This window comes from Eriocheir sinensis, chromosome 15, assembly GCF_024679095.1.
Source record: "Eriocheir sinensis breed Jianghai 21 chromosome 15, ASM2467909v1, whole genome shotgun sequence".
NCBI lineage: Eukaryota > Metazoa > Arthropoda > Malacostraca > Decapoda > Varunidae > Eriocheir > Eriocheir sinensis.
The window spans coordinates 15,939,764-15,954,267 of record NC_066523.1 but is presented as its reverse complement, the minus strand read 5'-3'; the positions used below and the strand labels follow the sequence as shown (position 1 = coordinate 15,954,267).

At 45.3% G+C, this 14,504-nt stretch overlaps 1 protein-coding gene across 1 annotated transcript in view; it reads right to left on the bottom strand.

Moving 5' to 3' along the window:
* Positions 1 to 551: 551 nt before the first annotated feature.
* The window catches only part of LOC126998956 (EF-hand domain-containing protein D2 homolog), a 36,068-nt gene continuing 22,115 nt past the window's right edge, over positions 552 to 14,504 (bottom strand). The window contains exons 4-5 of the mRNA XM_050861246.1: positions 3,502 to 3,756; positions 552 to 2,703 (exon numbers count right to left, since the gene is read on the bottom strand). Coding sequence (XP_050717203.1) covers positions 2,491 to 2,703; positions 3,502 to 3,756 — 468 coding nt within the window. The 3' untranslated portion in view covers positions 552 to 2,490. The remainder of the gene's footprint in view (positions 2,704 to 3,501; positions 3,757 to 14,504) is intronic.

The window sequence follows — 14,504 nt, the reverse complement described above, 5'->3', positions numbered from 1 at the left end:
ACATACTTGAGCTCCGAACCTTTTACCAAACTTAAGCAAGATAAATATGATAGAACATAAAATATAACTTGACGACAATGCCATCCTCTCTCTTCCTATCTGCCCCTTCAACGCCTTATCACTACTTAGATCCGGTGGCGTAGCGCGATGTGCATAACGAGGGAGGCCAACGTTGTCTGTGGGGGTTCCGACGTCATATAAATTTCATCATACTCTGCCAACCAACAATTAGTTTACCTTCTCTCAGAATTCCATAGAGGGGGCTGGGAAACCAAGGACCCTTTATTGCTGTGACATTGTTAACACATTTTTGGTAATGGAGGCAAACAAGTGCAAAACTGAATATGAACAGCCAAAAATACGCGGCTCTAGAAAAAGAGTGGAATGTCAAGGAGATAAATTTGGGTTAAAGAAGACCGTTCCATCTCATACTTCGTACTCCCCTCCCCTCCCCCCCTCCCCACCCCCACCCCACCCCCACACCCACCCGCTGCACCTGCCTAACAGCCACTCCTGGTCCCTCACGCCCCTGCTGAATGAAACACAAGAAATGAGAGAATCATTTTATCGCGAACAAAAGCACAACAACGGTGGCTCTTAAGTATTATTATTAGACAAATATATAATGATTCTCCTCAAAAAGACAGCGATAATCCATTTTCTGCAGCATTTTTTACAAATCTAAATATCACCACGAGACACACACACACATTATCTTTTATTAAGGTCAAAGACAAGACGCTAAAAGTGAGACTCTTGAGCCCACGGCGTGACCGAACGGCGAGCACAACCAAGTGATGATGGACCGCTGGAAAGGTGCCGTGCATGGGAAAACTGAACTAAGAACATGTTAAAATTAATACAACTTGTGTCAATACGACTGCAACGTATGTATGTATGTATGTATGTATGTATGTTAGTAGCTGAAAGAGTGCCGTGCATATAAGCATATAATTAAGAAATTGTTAATCAAACAAATCTTACAACTACGGCTACACTGTATGTATGCATGTATGTATGTATGTATGTATGTATGTATGTATGTATGTATGTACATAAGTAGGTATGCAGGCATGTTAAAAAAAGTGTCATACATAGAAAATAAAACGAAGAATGTTAAAAACTCATACTAAGCATGCTGGTATGGCTACAATGCGTGTACGCCTATGTATGCATGTAGATGTATGTGTTAATGCATGTATCTCCTGTGTGTGGTATGAATGCATGGTTGCATGTGCACATGTACAATGAATAAGTGGAATGATTAAAAAGTACAATCTTCATTGATATTAAAATAAACAGAAGGACAATTTGAGAGAACTACTGTGAAAATACCCAACACACCAACACTAGTACGACGTACAGTAAACGGAACTCCTTCATTACTGACAAAACAGAAAAACAGAGGGAGCCACCAGAGACGACAAACGGTAGAGGAAGGTTGGCTAACTTAATACTGCTGTTCCTTTCTGGTTTACTCAGCTTTGATGCTTGTATACCGAGGTTACTCAGAAACACCCACTCCGCATGACTGACGTGCATGGCTGTTATGGAGGTACTAAGTGAATATAGGAGCTGGAGACCAAGAGCGGAATAGGAAGGTCGGCTAACTTAGTGCTGTTGTTCTCTTCTGCTTTCTTTAGCTTTGGTGTCTACCCTGAAGTCATCCAACAATAATACCCGATGATTGACTTTTCTACGATGGAGGTATGTACTACAATGCATGTATGAACTTTTCTAATGAGCTAGTATTAGCATTCCTCACGCGCGTGTGTATGCGTGTCTTAGGATTTGTATTATGAAACTGCGATGATTTGTAAGTGATATAAGTTTTCTACTTTTCTATAAGGCAAGATAACTCACTTTCTATTTGTATTGTCTATGTGTGGCGTTTGCTTTTTTGTTTGTTTGTGTGAGTTTGTTTGCGTTAGTTTGTTTGCGTGAGTTTGTTTGCGTGATTGCGTGAGTTTGTTTGCGTGAGTTTGTTTGCGTGAGTTTGTTTGCGTGAGTTTGTTTGCGTGAGTTTGTTTGCGTGAGTTTGTTTGTGTGTGTGTGTGTGTGTGTGTGTGTGTGTGTGTGTGTGTGTGTGTGTGTGTGTGTGTGTGTGTGTGTGTGTGTGTGTGTGTGTGTGTGTGTGTGTGTGTGTGTGCGTATGCGTGTGTGTGTGTAATATCTGAATAAATCTACAATATTGCTCTTGGTATGATGGTAGGACTTGAATCTAACCAAATTTTCTCACAGCAAGTCCTTCCCTCTTCCAGCACAGCAATCCTCCCTGTTCCCTTTACCTAACATTGCTTTTGGGAAGATGACGAGGCTTTGCTCTGAGCTAATCACATCATAGCAGGTTCCTCTTCCTGTACAGTAAACCTCCCCGTTCCTTCTATATAAAATTTATCTCATCTGCCTAAAAGAAGACCAAGAGGATATTAGAGTACGATCACTGAGCTCTCCCTTCCCCGCCAAGACACACCCACACACCCGCCCCACCTAAGCCGCGGGTTGAAACTGCTGCTTCTTCTTCTGGAACTCTTCTTGTCTCTTCTTCCTCTCCTCCTCTTCCCTCTTCTTGTCCTCGAAGGCGCGGTATGCGGCGTCCCCGACCTCAAGAATACGTGCCTTGGCCTCGAAGAACCTCTTGGCGCCGCCCACACCCACGTCGTCCACGTCCACCTCCTCCTGGGCCGCCAGCTTCACCACCAGCTGCGGGGACAGGCGGAGGGTCACTTGGTACATCTCGGGAAAATTGTATTATTACATCCACGCACATTACCCTTTTTACCTAATTGCTTGCACGGAATGCCTTCCTTTCAGGCATTTTAATTATAAACAAGATATTTATTTCTCTGCTTCACGATATGCAAGATACATGGTTAATGTAGATAAAAAAAAAATAGTCAAATAAGACAGAATTTGTGTACCTGTCTAAGGTGCCAACAGCATTCAAATAGTCTCTCACTGCTATTGAAAACTAAATTTATGTGGCTGGCTAATTGTTAAGGCTTGTTCATCAAACAAGATGATATGAAGACATGAAATTTATATTCTTACATCTAAATATAATCATTTGTTTATCCATTACCTATCTGTTACTTCAGTACAACAAAAGGCTGTCAGCTTCTCTTGGACAGTATACAGAAGAACGCCACTCCATCCACAGTGACACCTTGGTCGAGCAGTAACCATGGCTACCACTCTGCCTCCCACTCATCCACCACACTACTGAACTTTAATATCCCACAGTAATGAACCATCTATATAATACACATTTTTTAATAAATTCAAGGATCTCTTTCTCCGCTTCATACAACACACAAATATTATTTCATGGGAACTTTCGTCATTGCCGCTCATCCCTATTATAGTAGATCCAAATTGCTTAACCCTTAGGCTTCTGAATGAGTCGCAAGGGTAATGCTAGAAATACAGTCAAGTCACATTAGAATATCTCTCAAGAACACCGACCAACAAACACAGCAGCTCACCCTGATACAAACTTACATCGAGGTTGATCTTGCCCGTCTTGGCCGAGAGATCCTTGACCAGCTTCATGAATTCGTCCAGCGTGACCTTGCCATCCTTGACCGCCTTGTCGTAGGTCTCCTTGGCCTCCAGGTGGGTCTGTGTCAGCTCCAGCGCCTCCAGCATCTTCTTGAAGCCCTCCAGTGAGAGGCTTCCCTTTTTGGTGTTGGGCTCGGCGTATTTGCAGAACAGTTGGAAGAGTTTGTTGAGTTCATCCTCTGAATACTCCGGATGCTGCGAAGAGGAGGGAACAGTGTTAGTTATCTTGACACGTTTAGCCTGACAGAATAAAGTATTTGGTCTTATAAACAATCAAAAGCTAACATATATCCAATAAACAGATACATATTTAATACTCCATTCTTGGTGAACCTCTGCAGTACTCAATCAGAAATAAAGAAGCGGGCGACAAAATCCATTCTCAACAATACATAATAAAGGTAGGATCAATGTCCGCAAGCTAAGCACTGGAACACGTACTATACTTCGGTGAACGTTTTCCCGATAATTACCCTTCCATCTAGAAAACCTCCATTATAGAGAACTGATTGAGGAGGAAAGGATGGATCGGGGAGGAAGCACAAGAGGAAGGAAGAACCAAGGTAAAGAGAATAGACCTTTGGGAAGAACTGCATCGGGGAAACAGGAGGGCATTAAGATGAAGCACCACGTAAGGAAAGAACAGATGAGAGAATGGGAAAACAGGAGGCCATTAAGATGAAGCAGCACGTAAGGAAAGAAGCAGATGAGAGAATGGGAAAACAGGAGGCCATTAAGATGAAGCAGCACGTAAGGAAAGAACAGATGAGAGAATGGGAAAACAGGAGGCCATTAAGATGAAGCACCACGTAAGGAAAGAAGCAAATGATGGAAAGGGGAAACATAACACGAAGATGAAGAACCAGGCAAAGAAAAAAAGTGATTGATGGGGGAAAACTGAGGATATGAGGAGGGAGAGGGACTGAAATAGAGAAACACGGACGTAGGAAAGAACTGATAGAGATAATGAGGAGGAAATACACAATGAAAAAAAAATACATAGCGGATAGGGAGGTGAAACAGGATGGTACAGAGGTCAGGCACATGAAGAAACACAAAAGTAGGGAAAGAATGAACTGATGAAAGCGGAACGAGAGGAGAAAAAAGAGGCACCGAGGAGAGGAACAGCAACACTAGCAAAGAACGACCTGATAGAGGCAAGTGCTGCACAAACACATTGAGTTTATTCTAATGGAGAAACTGGAGCGCACGTGACAACTACCTCGTCAGTCAGTCTCTCTCTCTCTCTCTCTCTCTCTCTCTCTCTCTCTCTCTCTCTCTCTCTCTCTCTCTTATTATTATTATTTATGTTTATAGTAAAAGCAACAGAAGCAGTAGGAGGAGGACGAGGACGACTACGAAAATGAAGAAGAGGAAACGGTAGATGATTATGAAGAGGAGGAGGAGAAGGATGATAATGAAGATAACGATGGTGAGGAGGAGGAGGAGGAGGAGGAGGAGGGGAAGAGGAGGAGACTTAAATCCTTACATGGGACCGCAACATCATGGTCATATGGCACCGGAGGAGGAGGAGGAGGAGGAGAAGGAATGCAGGAACGAAGCCACATAACGATGAGGAAACTAATGCTGGATACGGAGCGAACTTTCTTGCTCTCCTGAGGCAGACGTGAGGAAAACCGATGCACAGTGGTTGCCTTGTGTGTGTGTGTGTGTGTGTGTGTGTGTGTGTGTGTGTGTGTGTGTGTGTGTGTTAAGGACAATGCTGTCGTATGTTTCTCTCCGCGCTGAGTCAGTGTATTCTACTTTACAACACCTGTTAGTCTCTCTCTCTCTCTCTCTCTCTCTCTCTCTCTCTCTCTCACACACACACACACACACACACACACACACACACACACACACAGCCATACTATCCCACAAACCTACATTCTACACACCACACAAGCCATCACAGTCACCTTCCTCACTATAATTTCACCCCCTTCACCCTCCTCACCACTACCATATCATCACCACCACCTTCACCACCATCACGACCACCTTAACACCGTCACCTCCATCTCCCTTCACCTGCCACCATCGCCACAGGTAACAAAGGCTACACATTGAGTCATTGCCATTATCCGTGAGTCACGTATAATCGGACGTATATAGAGCAATCTTCTTCTTCCTATCTCCCTCCTCCTCCTCCTCCTCCTCCTACTCTCCCAGATTTATCACGCTCTTCCTTCCCCCCCCAGCCCCCCTCTCCCTTCTGCGACACCCACACACCCTTTGTTCGACCGCCACTTCCTCTCTCTGTCACTCACTCACGCGCTCACCCATTATCTTTTTTCCTTCCGTCGCTCGTTGTTTTTCTCAGTATTTCAGTCAGTCGTTCAGTCAAGGAGTTCGTTAGCATGTTAGCCAGTTAGTCAGTCCATCAACTAGTCGGGAAGTCGGTTAGTCAGTCAGTTAATCCGTCGGGAAGTCAGTCAGTCAGTCAGTTAGTCAGTCGGGTAGTTATCCAGTTCTTCATTCTCAGTCTTTCGGTTATCCAGTCAGCCAGTTCTTCAGTTATAAGTCACTAAGCCAGTCAGTCACTTAGTCCTACAGCCAGTTAGTCAATAATTCAGACAAAACAGAAAACCGATCAGACATTAATAGTTACATACATTTTACATATTATAATCAGTACGTGCTAATTTATTCAGTGTGTGTGTGTGTGTGTGTGTGTGTGTGTGTGTGTGTGTGTGAAGTTAAATCACGTCGCACTTCAGTAAATAAAGACATAATTTACGATTAATTAAAACATTCAACACACACACACACACACACACACACACACACACACACACACACACACACACACACACACGTTCTGCTGCATAAGATCACGTGTCAAATTTATAAGGGAAGGGCAGGAAAGGATGGGGGAGGGGGGAAGGAAGGCAGGATGTCGGGGTGGGGGGAGGGGGGGAGGGATAAGACACGGGAGGGGTAGCTGAGGAGTCTTACAAGGCATGACGCAGAAGGAGGAGGATGGGGTGAGGGGGGAAACGGAGTGAGAAGGGGTAGGGGGTGAGGGAGGGGGGTGATCTTTCCTGTCCTGACCCCCCGCAACAGCAGCAGCAGCAACCACGTCCTCTGCGACACACTTGAGGCTGACTGGGGTAGTAGGGTGAGGGTGGGGAGGGTGGAGGAGGGGAGAGGAGTGAGGGTGAGGAGGGTGAGGGGGATGTGAGAGGAAGGGAATGGAGATAAAAAGAGGTAAAGAAAAGAGTGTGGGAGAGCGACAGAGAAGAGAAAATGGGATGGGAAAAGAAGGGGCCGAAGAAGAGACGGAAGTAAAAGGGAAAATAAAAGGGAATGGAGAGATGAGAGGAGAGAAGAAAAGAGGGTAGTGAAAGGACTGGGAAAAGAAAATGGGGAAAGAAGGGGACGAAGGATAGAGGGCAGTAAAAGGGAAAAGAAAAGGGAGTGGACAGATGAGAGGAGAGAAGAAAAGAGGGGAGTGGAAGGATTGTAAAGAGAAAATCAAGGGAAAGCTGGGGAGGAGGGAGATTGAAACAAGGAGAAAAGAAGAAGGGGAGGGGAAGTATGAGAGAGAAAAATGAGGATGAGGGGAGAAGAGAGAAGAGGACGGGTGGAAAATTAAAAGATGAGGGGAAGGAACGGGAAGAGCAGGAAGAAGAGGGGAGGGGAGGAAGAAAAAAGAGACAGAATAAGAGGGGAGAAGCGAGGTTAAGGGGATATAAGGAGAAGAGGGGAGGAAGGGAATGGAGAAGTTTTTAAGGGATGGGACGGAGAAGAAGAAGAGGAGAATAATGAAAAAAAAAGATGAAAGAGGGAAAATGAGAGGAGAGGAAGGCAGATCATAATAAGAGGGGAGGATAAATGAAAGGGAAAGGGGAGAAGAAGGGGAGCTGCTGGGTGATAACTTGTCGAGGAGTTACGTGTGTGTGTGTGTGTGTGTGTGTGTGTGTGTGTGTGTGTGTGTGTGTTATTTTTAGGGGAACGTTACTAAGTCATCTCTAGAGTACGTTAGTTTTTATTTATTTTGTCTACCCTCCTTTAAGAGAGATTTGTGTTAGTTTCTTTTCTCCCTATTTCTCTCTCTTTCTCTCTCTCTCTCTCTCTCTCTCTCTCTCTCTCTCTCTCTCTCTCTCTCTCTCAAACACACATACCAATAGGAAAAACAAATAGGTAAACACATAAAAAAAAGCTAGAGAAGCCCTTCCTACTTTTGTCACACACACACACACACACACAAAGAGCTCCCATACACACTGCCGACAAGACCTGTTTATCGGGACCCCCCCCACCACACACACACCTGTGTCTCACACCCGAGATCACCCCACACCCCACACCCTCCATTCCACCCCGCACCCCCTTGCCCGTCCCTCCCCACCCTGTTATGGAGTCCCCACCTGTAATCTCTCTCTCTCTCTCTCTCTCTCTCTCTCTCTCTCTCAAAGATTGCAAGGGGAGGGGAGAAGAGGAAGAGGAGGAGGAAAAAAAAGTAAAGGGGTCGAGCTTTGAGGGGAGGAGTGGGTAAGGAAGGTGAAGTAGAATGGGGAGAAGAGGGGTGGGGAAGGGAGGGGAGATAAGGGCCGGAGAGGTGTAAGGGAAGGGGAGAGTAGGGGAGATGAGGGGATGTGAGGAGAGAGAAAGACAGGAGAAGGAAGAGGTGGGGATGGAAAGGATCGGGAGGGAGCTGGAAGGGAAGAGATGTCAGGGGAAGGGAGAGGAGGAGATAAAAAGGGAAGGGATAGGGGATGTGGGGAGAGAGAGGGAAGGGGAAGGAAAAGATGGGGATGGAGGATGAGGATTGGGAGAGGGTGGGAGGGAAAGCGATGTGATGGGGAGGGGATGGAAGAGATGAATGGAAAGGAGAAAGGAGGGGAAGGAATAGAGGATGAGGAGAGGAGAGTAGAAGAAAAAAAAAGAGGTGGGGATGGAGGATGAGGATTGGGAGAGGGTAGGAGGGGAAGAGATGAGAGGGGAGGATAGGAGGGGAAGAGATGAGAGAGGGGAGAATAGGAGGGGAAGAGATGAGAGAGGGGAGAATAGGAGGGGAAGAGATGAGAGGGGAGGGGAGGGGAGAGGAGGGGAAGAGATATGAGGGGGAAGGGTGGAGAGGAGAGTAAGGGTAGGGAAGAGAGGAGAGGAAAGGACGGGGGGGGGGATGGGGGTGGCGCCACGCAGACGGGGACGAGATAGTTGGGAGGAGCGCGAGTACGTTCCCTTGAAGGTTGCCGATACACACACACACACACACACACACACACACACACACACACACACACAGGATGCAAATACAATGCCTTTCGGGTTTTCATGTTCGAACTACGCACTCTGAACTCCACATTTGAACTTCTTACGAATTTCCTTTTTCTGGGAAGGATATATTACTTGGTGTAGCTGCATAGTCTAAAAAAAACAAAACATCACCACTCAGGATACGTGTCACAGCCCTCGTGTCCTTAAAGGCTTAAACCATGAGAGGAACAGAAAGGAGCGTCGCAAAATTAGTCTTGTGTTACGAGGCGGTCGGTATCGTAAGACACTTTCGCTCTCACATGAGCTATTTCTAAAGGTCAAAGAGGGGGTCAATCGGGTTCTAATGAGTGTTTCTTCAGGTTCAGAGTACAGAAGAAGAGTCAAACTACCACCAGGGTCATAAAACTACCCCTGGAAATGCCCACAACTCCTACGAAAGCCTTGTCAAATATGTGTTTCTTCAGGTTCACGGTACAGCAGAAGGGTCAAACTACCACCAGGGTCATAAAACTACTCCCGGAAATGCCCACAACTCCTACGAAAGCCTTGTCAAATGAGTGTTTCTTCAGGTTCACGGTACAGCAGAAGGGTCAAACTACCACCAGGGTCATAAAACTACCCCTGGAAATGCCCACAACTCCTACGAAAGCCTTGTCAAATATGTGTTCTTGGGCAACGGAATGTCTGATAATACGACCCCTTGCTGTCCTCGCCCTCCTCCTTCTCACCATCCTCACTATTATTATCCTGATATCATTACAATCATCATTATCATCACCTTCTTCTGTACCATGAACCTAAAGAAACATTTATTAGAACCTGATTGACCCCTTCTTTGACCTTTAGAAATAGTTGATGTGAGAACTGAAATAGTCTTATATTACCGACTTAGGGCATATTCTTCATTTCGGCGCCCAAGGAGATATTTGCCAAGGCTTTCGTAGGTGTTGTGGGCCTTTCCCTGGGTAATATAACAACTCTGGTGGTAAGTACTCACGAGAATTCGATTGATCTCCTTTTTGGTCTATGGAAATAATTAATGCGAGAGCCGGAAGTGTCTAAGGCTCCTTCCCCTCCTTACGCGGCGTATTGTGTGTTAGGCCTTGCAGGAGGTAAATCAATGTCTCCTTCTTGGAAATCTGCTTCAGTGTATATATATTTAGAAGGCCAACTAAAATAAACTGCGTGGATGAAGATGAAAAGTATATTGGTCTCCTTGGAAATCCGCTTCGGTGTATTTATACTTGGAAGGCCAAATGAAATAAACAGTTTATGGCTGAAGACGGGAAGTAAATTGGACTATGATTAGGTATAAAACTAGATATTACTGAGTCTTTACCAAGGCCGCTATTATGAAGAAATATTCATAATTAACTAAACAATTTCTGGAGGATGACGCACACACGCATTAAGAAAAGCAACGAAGCAAAACTGAGACTTGAATACGCAACCAGAAATCCTTGAAACGCCTTGCACCCCCTACAGCGTCAAGGAAAGGGCTAATTACAATGTTTGAAAATACGATACTAAAAAAATAACTACTTAAAACTTTAATTTGGGTACTCGGGCAAACATCCAATCGTCATAAAAACACACACCGATAAACACACACAAACATCCTTGGCCGCGCAGTTTACGACGAAGCCATCAAAAGCAATCTCCATATGAGTTCCCGGAGCCAAACATCCGCCTGGGTCTATCCTGCTGACTTCCTGCAGATTTAAGCCAAACAGCGCACGCAGTTAGAGGGTCGTGAGTGTTTGTCTTGTAATGCGATTCTTTACTCTCTCTCTCTCTCTCTCTCTCTCTCTCTCTCTCTCTCTCTCTCTCTCTCTCTCTCTCTCTCTCTCTCTCTCTCTCTCTCTCTCTCTCGTACCCATTACAGCACGGGTCACTTCTCTATTCACAGCGGGGTCCACTTTTCCCCCTTACCTCACCTCTCTCCTCGCCCCCTCGTGCATGATAATGGGTAAAGTGGCCTTCTTATGATATCATTGCAGTCTTAACAAATATAATAAACTTAACTGCTAATTCTGGTGGAGAGGAGAGGCAGCACCCCTTAACAATAATAGGGACCACATTGCCAATTCCTTTTCAATAGGGAAGTTTCAAGATATCTCTGGAACTATACTGCTTTGTTTTCCTTCTATTATATTTACAGGAGCAGTATCTAAGGTCTTTTTTTATTTAAGTTTCGTTCGGTCTTTGGTTTGTCAGCTTAGCGGTAAAAATAGAGAACGTGAAAATTGCAAGAGAGGATTATGGTTGCATTTACTGGGATTCCTCGCGGGGCCGGGGAGTGCATGTTCAGTTTCGAAATATAAATAACAAATATAAATAAAGAAAACAAAAATCGGAATATACATTAAGATCACGTTGCGTCTAATGAGAATCCAGATTTTTTTTCCCAGCGGCTATAGAAAACAAATATATCAATATGAAACAGAAAATAAGACTCTTGAAATATAATGAAAGCAGCGGGCATTGTATCTATAATAGTGGGGATGCGCAAGGAAGGTTTTTGTTTCTAAGTATAAACAGAAACGTCACACGAAACAAGGAAATTAGAACCGTAAAGTAAAGGTGATAAACGTTATTAATAAGGTCTGCTGGAGAGAGAGAGAGAGAGAGAGAGAGAGAGAGAGAGAGAGAGAGAGAGAGAGAGAGAGAGAGAGAGAGAGAGAGAGAGAGAGAGAGAGAGAGAGAGAGAGAGAGAGAGAGAGAGAGAGAGAATAAGAAAATGAGATAGAGAGTGACAGAAGGAGAGAGAGAAGGAGAACGAGATAGAGAGAGATTAACAGAAAGAGAGGAGTAAGGGAGGAGAGGATAAGAAAATGAGAGATAAAGTGACAGAAAGAGAGAGAAGGAGAAGGAGTGATAAGAAGGATAAGAGGATAAGAAGATGAGACATAGAGATTAACAAAAAGAGTTCAGTTTTCAAATATGATAAAAAAATACGTATAAATATGAAAGAAAAGGAAATACAAACCGTGAAATAAGTTGTATAGTGAAGCGATGAGCATTATATCTATTCAGCGAGGATCAGCTTCCGCAATATAAATAACAAATACCGCCATTAAAGATAAAGCAGATTGTAACCCATATCGATGACCGCAAGATGGGGGAGCTTCCGTTTCCAGATTAATCAGGCTGCACAACAAAGGGGATTAAGGCGCTCGGGTTGCCCCTCCGCGGCGTGCACGCGTGGCTCGGGTGTCCAGTGTGATCGGGTTCTTCCTCGCCGGGATAAACAACACCAGCAGCGGCCGCGTCACCCTCGCCGACGTGGGGACGGGAGGGAAACCGAGCTTAGGTGACGGGCATACCAGCGGCGCTTTACCTAAGACGATTGGTAATGTTGTTCTCTTTGCATACAGTGAGGGAGAAACTGTCCAGTCTTATGACTGTCTAGTAAAAATTCTACGAGGGGGATAAATGGGCCTATTGAGGTAAAAACGTCGAAAATTATGCTCATTACAAAATAATCTTGAGATAAAATTATCGAGTGAAATGTCAATTTAATACTGTAGTAACTGGAAATATCTTTCGAGATTAAATATATTTATAGAGGGTATTGTAAAAAGATGAAAATTGCAAGCACTTAAAAATTCATCACGGGGAATACAAGATATTAAGCAAAGTATAAAACTCTACGCAGCGTTATATAAATTTGCTAATTGTCTTCTACCCGTATCACGGGATATCCTCCTTGTCGGGATAAGATTGCCTATTCATTTAGTCTGATTAATATGCTAATACAAATTCAGTCCATTTCTTTGCTAAAACGATGAGACTAAACCAGTCTTTAGTCGTACCACATCAAACATTAGCTAAGGCCTTAGCGGAATATATGTTCATCTAGATTCTAGAGCGCTTAATATACTCTCTCAGCTTCACTCCATTTCTTCACCAAGATAACAAACCAATCCGGAGTCGCAGTGCATCATTAATCCTCTAGTCCTTCGCCTCTCGCAAAGTCAATAGCTGGGACGCTTACTTAACACGGATGCGGCGGCAGGTGTGGAGGCGTGAGAGCGGCGGCGGCGGCGGAGGCGGAGCAGTCGCGAGAAGTGGTGGTGGGTGTAAGGGGTGCTGGGGGTGATGGGGGGTGAGGGTGCCGCCGCCGCCGCCCCTTTGAAGTAGCAGGAGCAGCAGCAGGGACCGTGGCACTCAGGCTCGGGATAGCGCGCCACGGACCCTCCCTCGTCCACTCTCCACCCGCCAGGATATCCGCCAGCGCTCCGCCCCCCCACCCACTCATAAACCCGCTCATGCCTTCCACTTTATCGCAATCTCTCTCTCTCTCTCTCTCTCTCTCTCTCTCTCTCGTGCTTACTTTAGCCTCCACGTTGCTGCATAAAGGCCATGAAAGCAATAAAGTGTGTGATGTTGAGAGGAGGTGAGGAGAGGAGGTGAGGAGAGGAGGTGAGGAGAGGTGAGAGGATGTGATGGAGGATGAGGATGAGGAGAAGAAGATAGGAAAAAACAGTGCGGAACGGCGTAGTATCTGCATGGAGGAAGAGGAAAAAAGAGACAGAGGATGATAATGATGATGGTGGTGATGACAAAGAGGAGGAAGAAGATGAGGCAGTAAAGGAGAAAGAAGAATCCACATATGGCGGTGGAAGAGGAAGAATATATAAACGGCATGAGGAGGAAAAAGAAAGGAGATGAACGAAGAATAAACGACAGGAGGAGAAGCAAACAAAATAAATAATAATAATGAAAACGATGATGAGAACAACAAGGACGAAAAAGAAAACCCAAGCGAGGATCCTTTTGTTTCGTTCTTGAGCCTCTCCTCGACCTTTCATACCGAGGGGTCGAGCTCCCTCAGGGGTCGAGAGCTATTTTCGCACACGTGTCGAGCGGTTTCAAGGGATCGATATCTGGCAAGGTGCGCGGCTGTGAATGGAGGGAGGGGCGGGGAGCAAACACGTGAGGAGGAGGAGGAGGAGGAGGTAAGCGAGGGGAAGCGTGAAGGACGAAAACAAACAGAAAGTGGAAAAAACTATGCAGCCAGGAGGAGGAGGAGGAAGGGGTGGAGTGGAGCAAAAAGAGGAAGAGTAGGAGGACAAGGAGGGCAGAGGAGGAGGGAAAAAGAGTAAACAAAAACAGGAGAGGTGAGGACGAAATGGAACAGGAAGTGGAAAGGAGGAAGAAGAGCAGGAGGAGAGGGGAAAGGGGAGCAGAAGAGAGGGATATTTCGGAGCAGCAGGAGTAGGGGGAAAGGAGAATCAGGAGGGAGGAAGATAAATGAACAGGAAGAGGGAAAGGTGGAAGATTGCGAAGGTGAGGAGGAGAGGCGAAGGAAAAAAGAAAAGCAGAAGGGGAAAGAGCAGAAGCGGAAGTGAGGGAGACGACAAGGAGGATGAGTTGAAAGAGTAAATTAGATAAATGAAATGAGGAGGAAGAGCAGGAGGAGGAGGAAGAGTGAGAGAGAGAGAAAAAAAACAGGAGCAGGAGGATCGAGCGACGAGAAAGGCGAGGTAAAATTTCTACGTCTCTGCCAACGACGCACAATTCATTTTTACGTTTTTTATAATAGTTTTCGGCCAAAATGAAAAAAAAATGTTATCGCCAGGCGTGAGTGACAACATGAATCGCCAATCCGTATGGGCGTGGCGCGCATGATTGGCTGTGGCGATAAGATTACTTCGATCAGGCGGTTGAACAGACACGCATGCACCATCACTGTCAGCGGAAGTAGTAGGCTA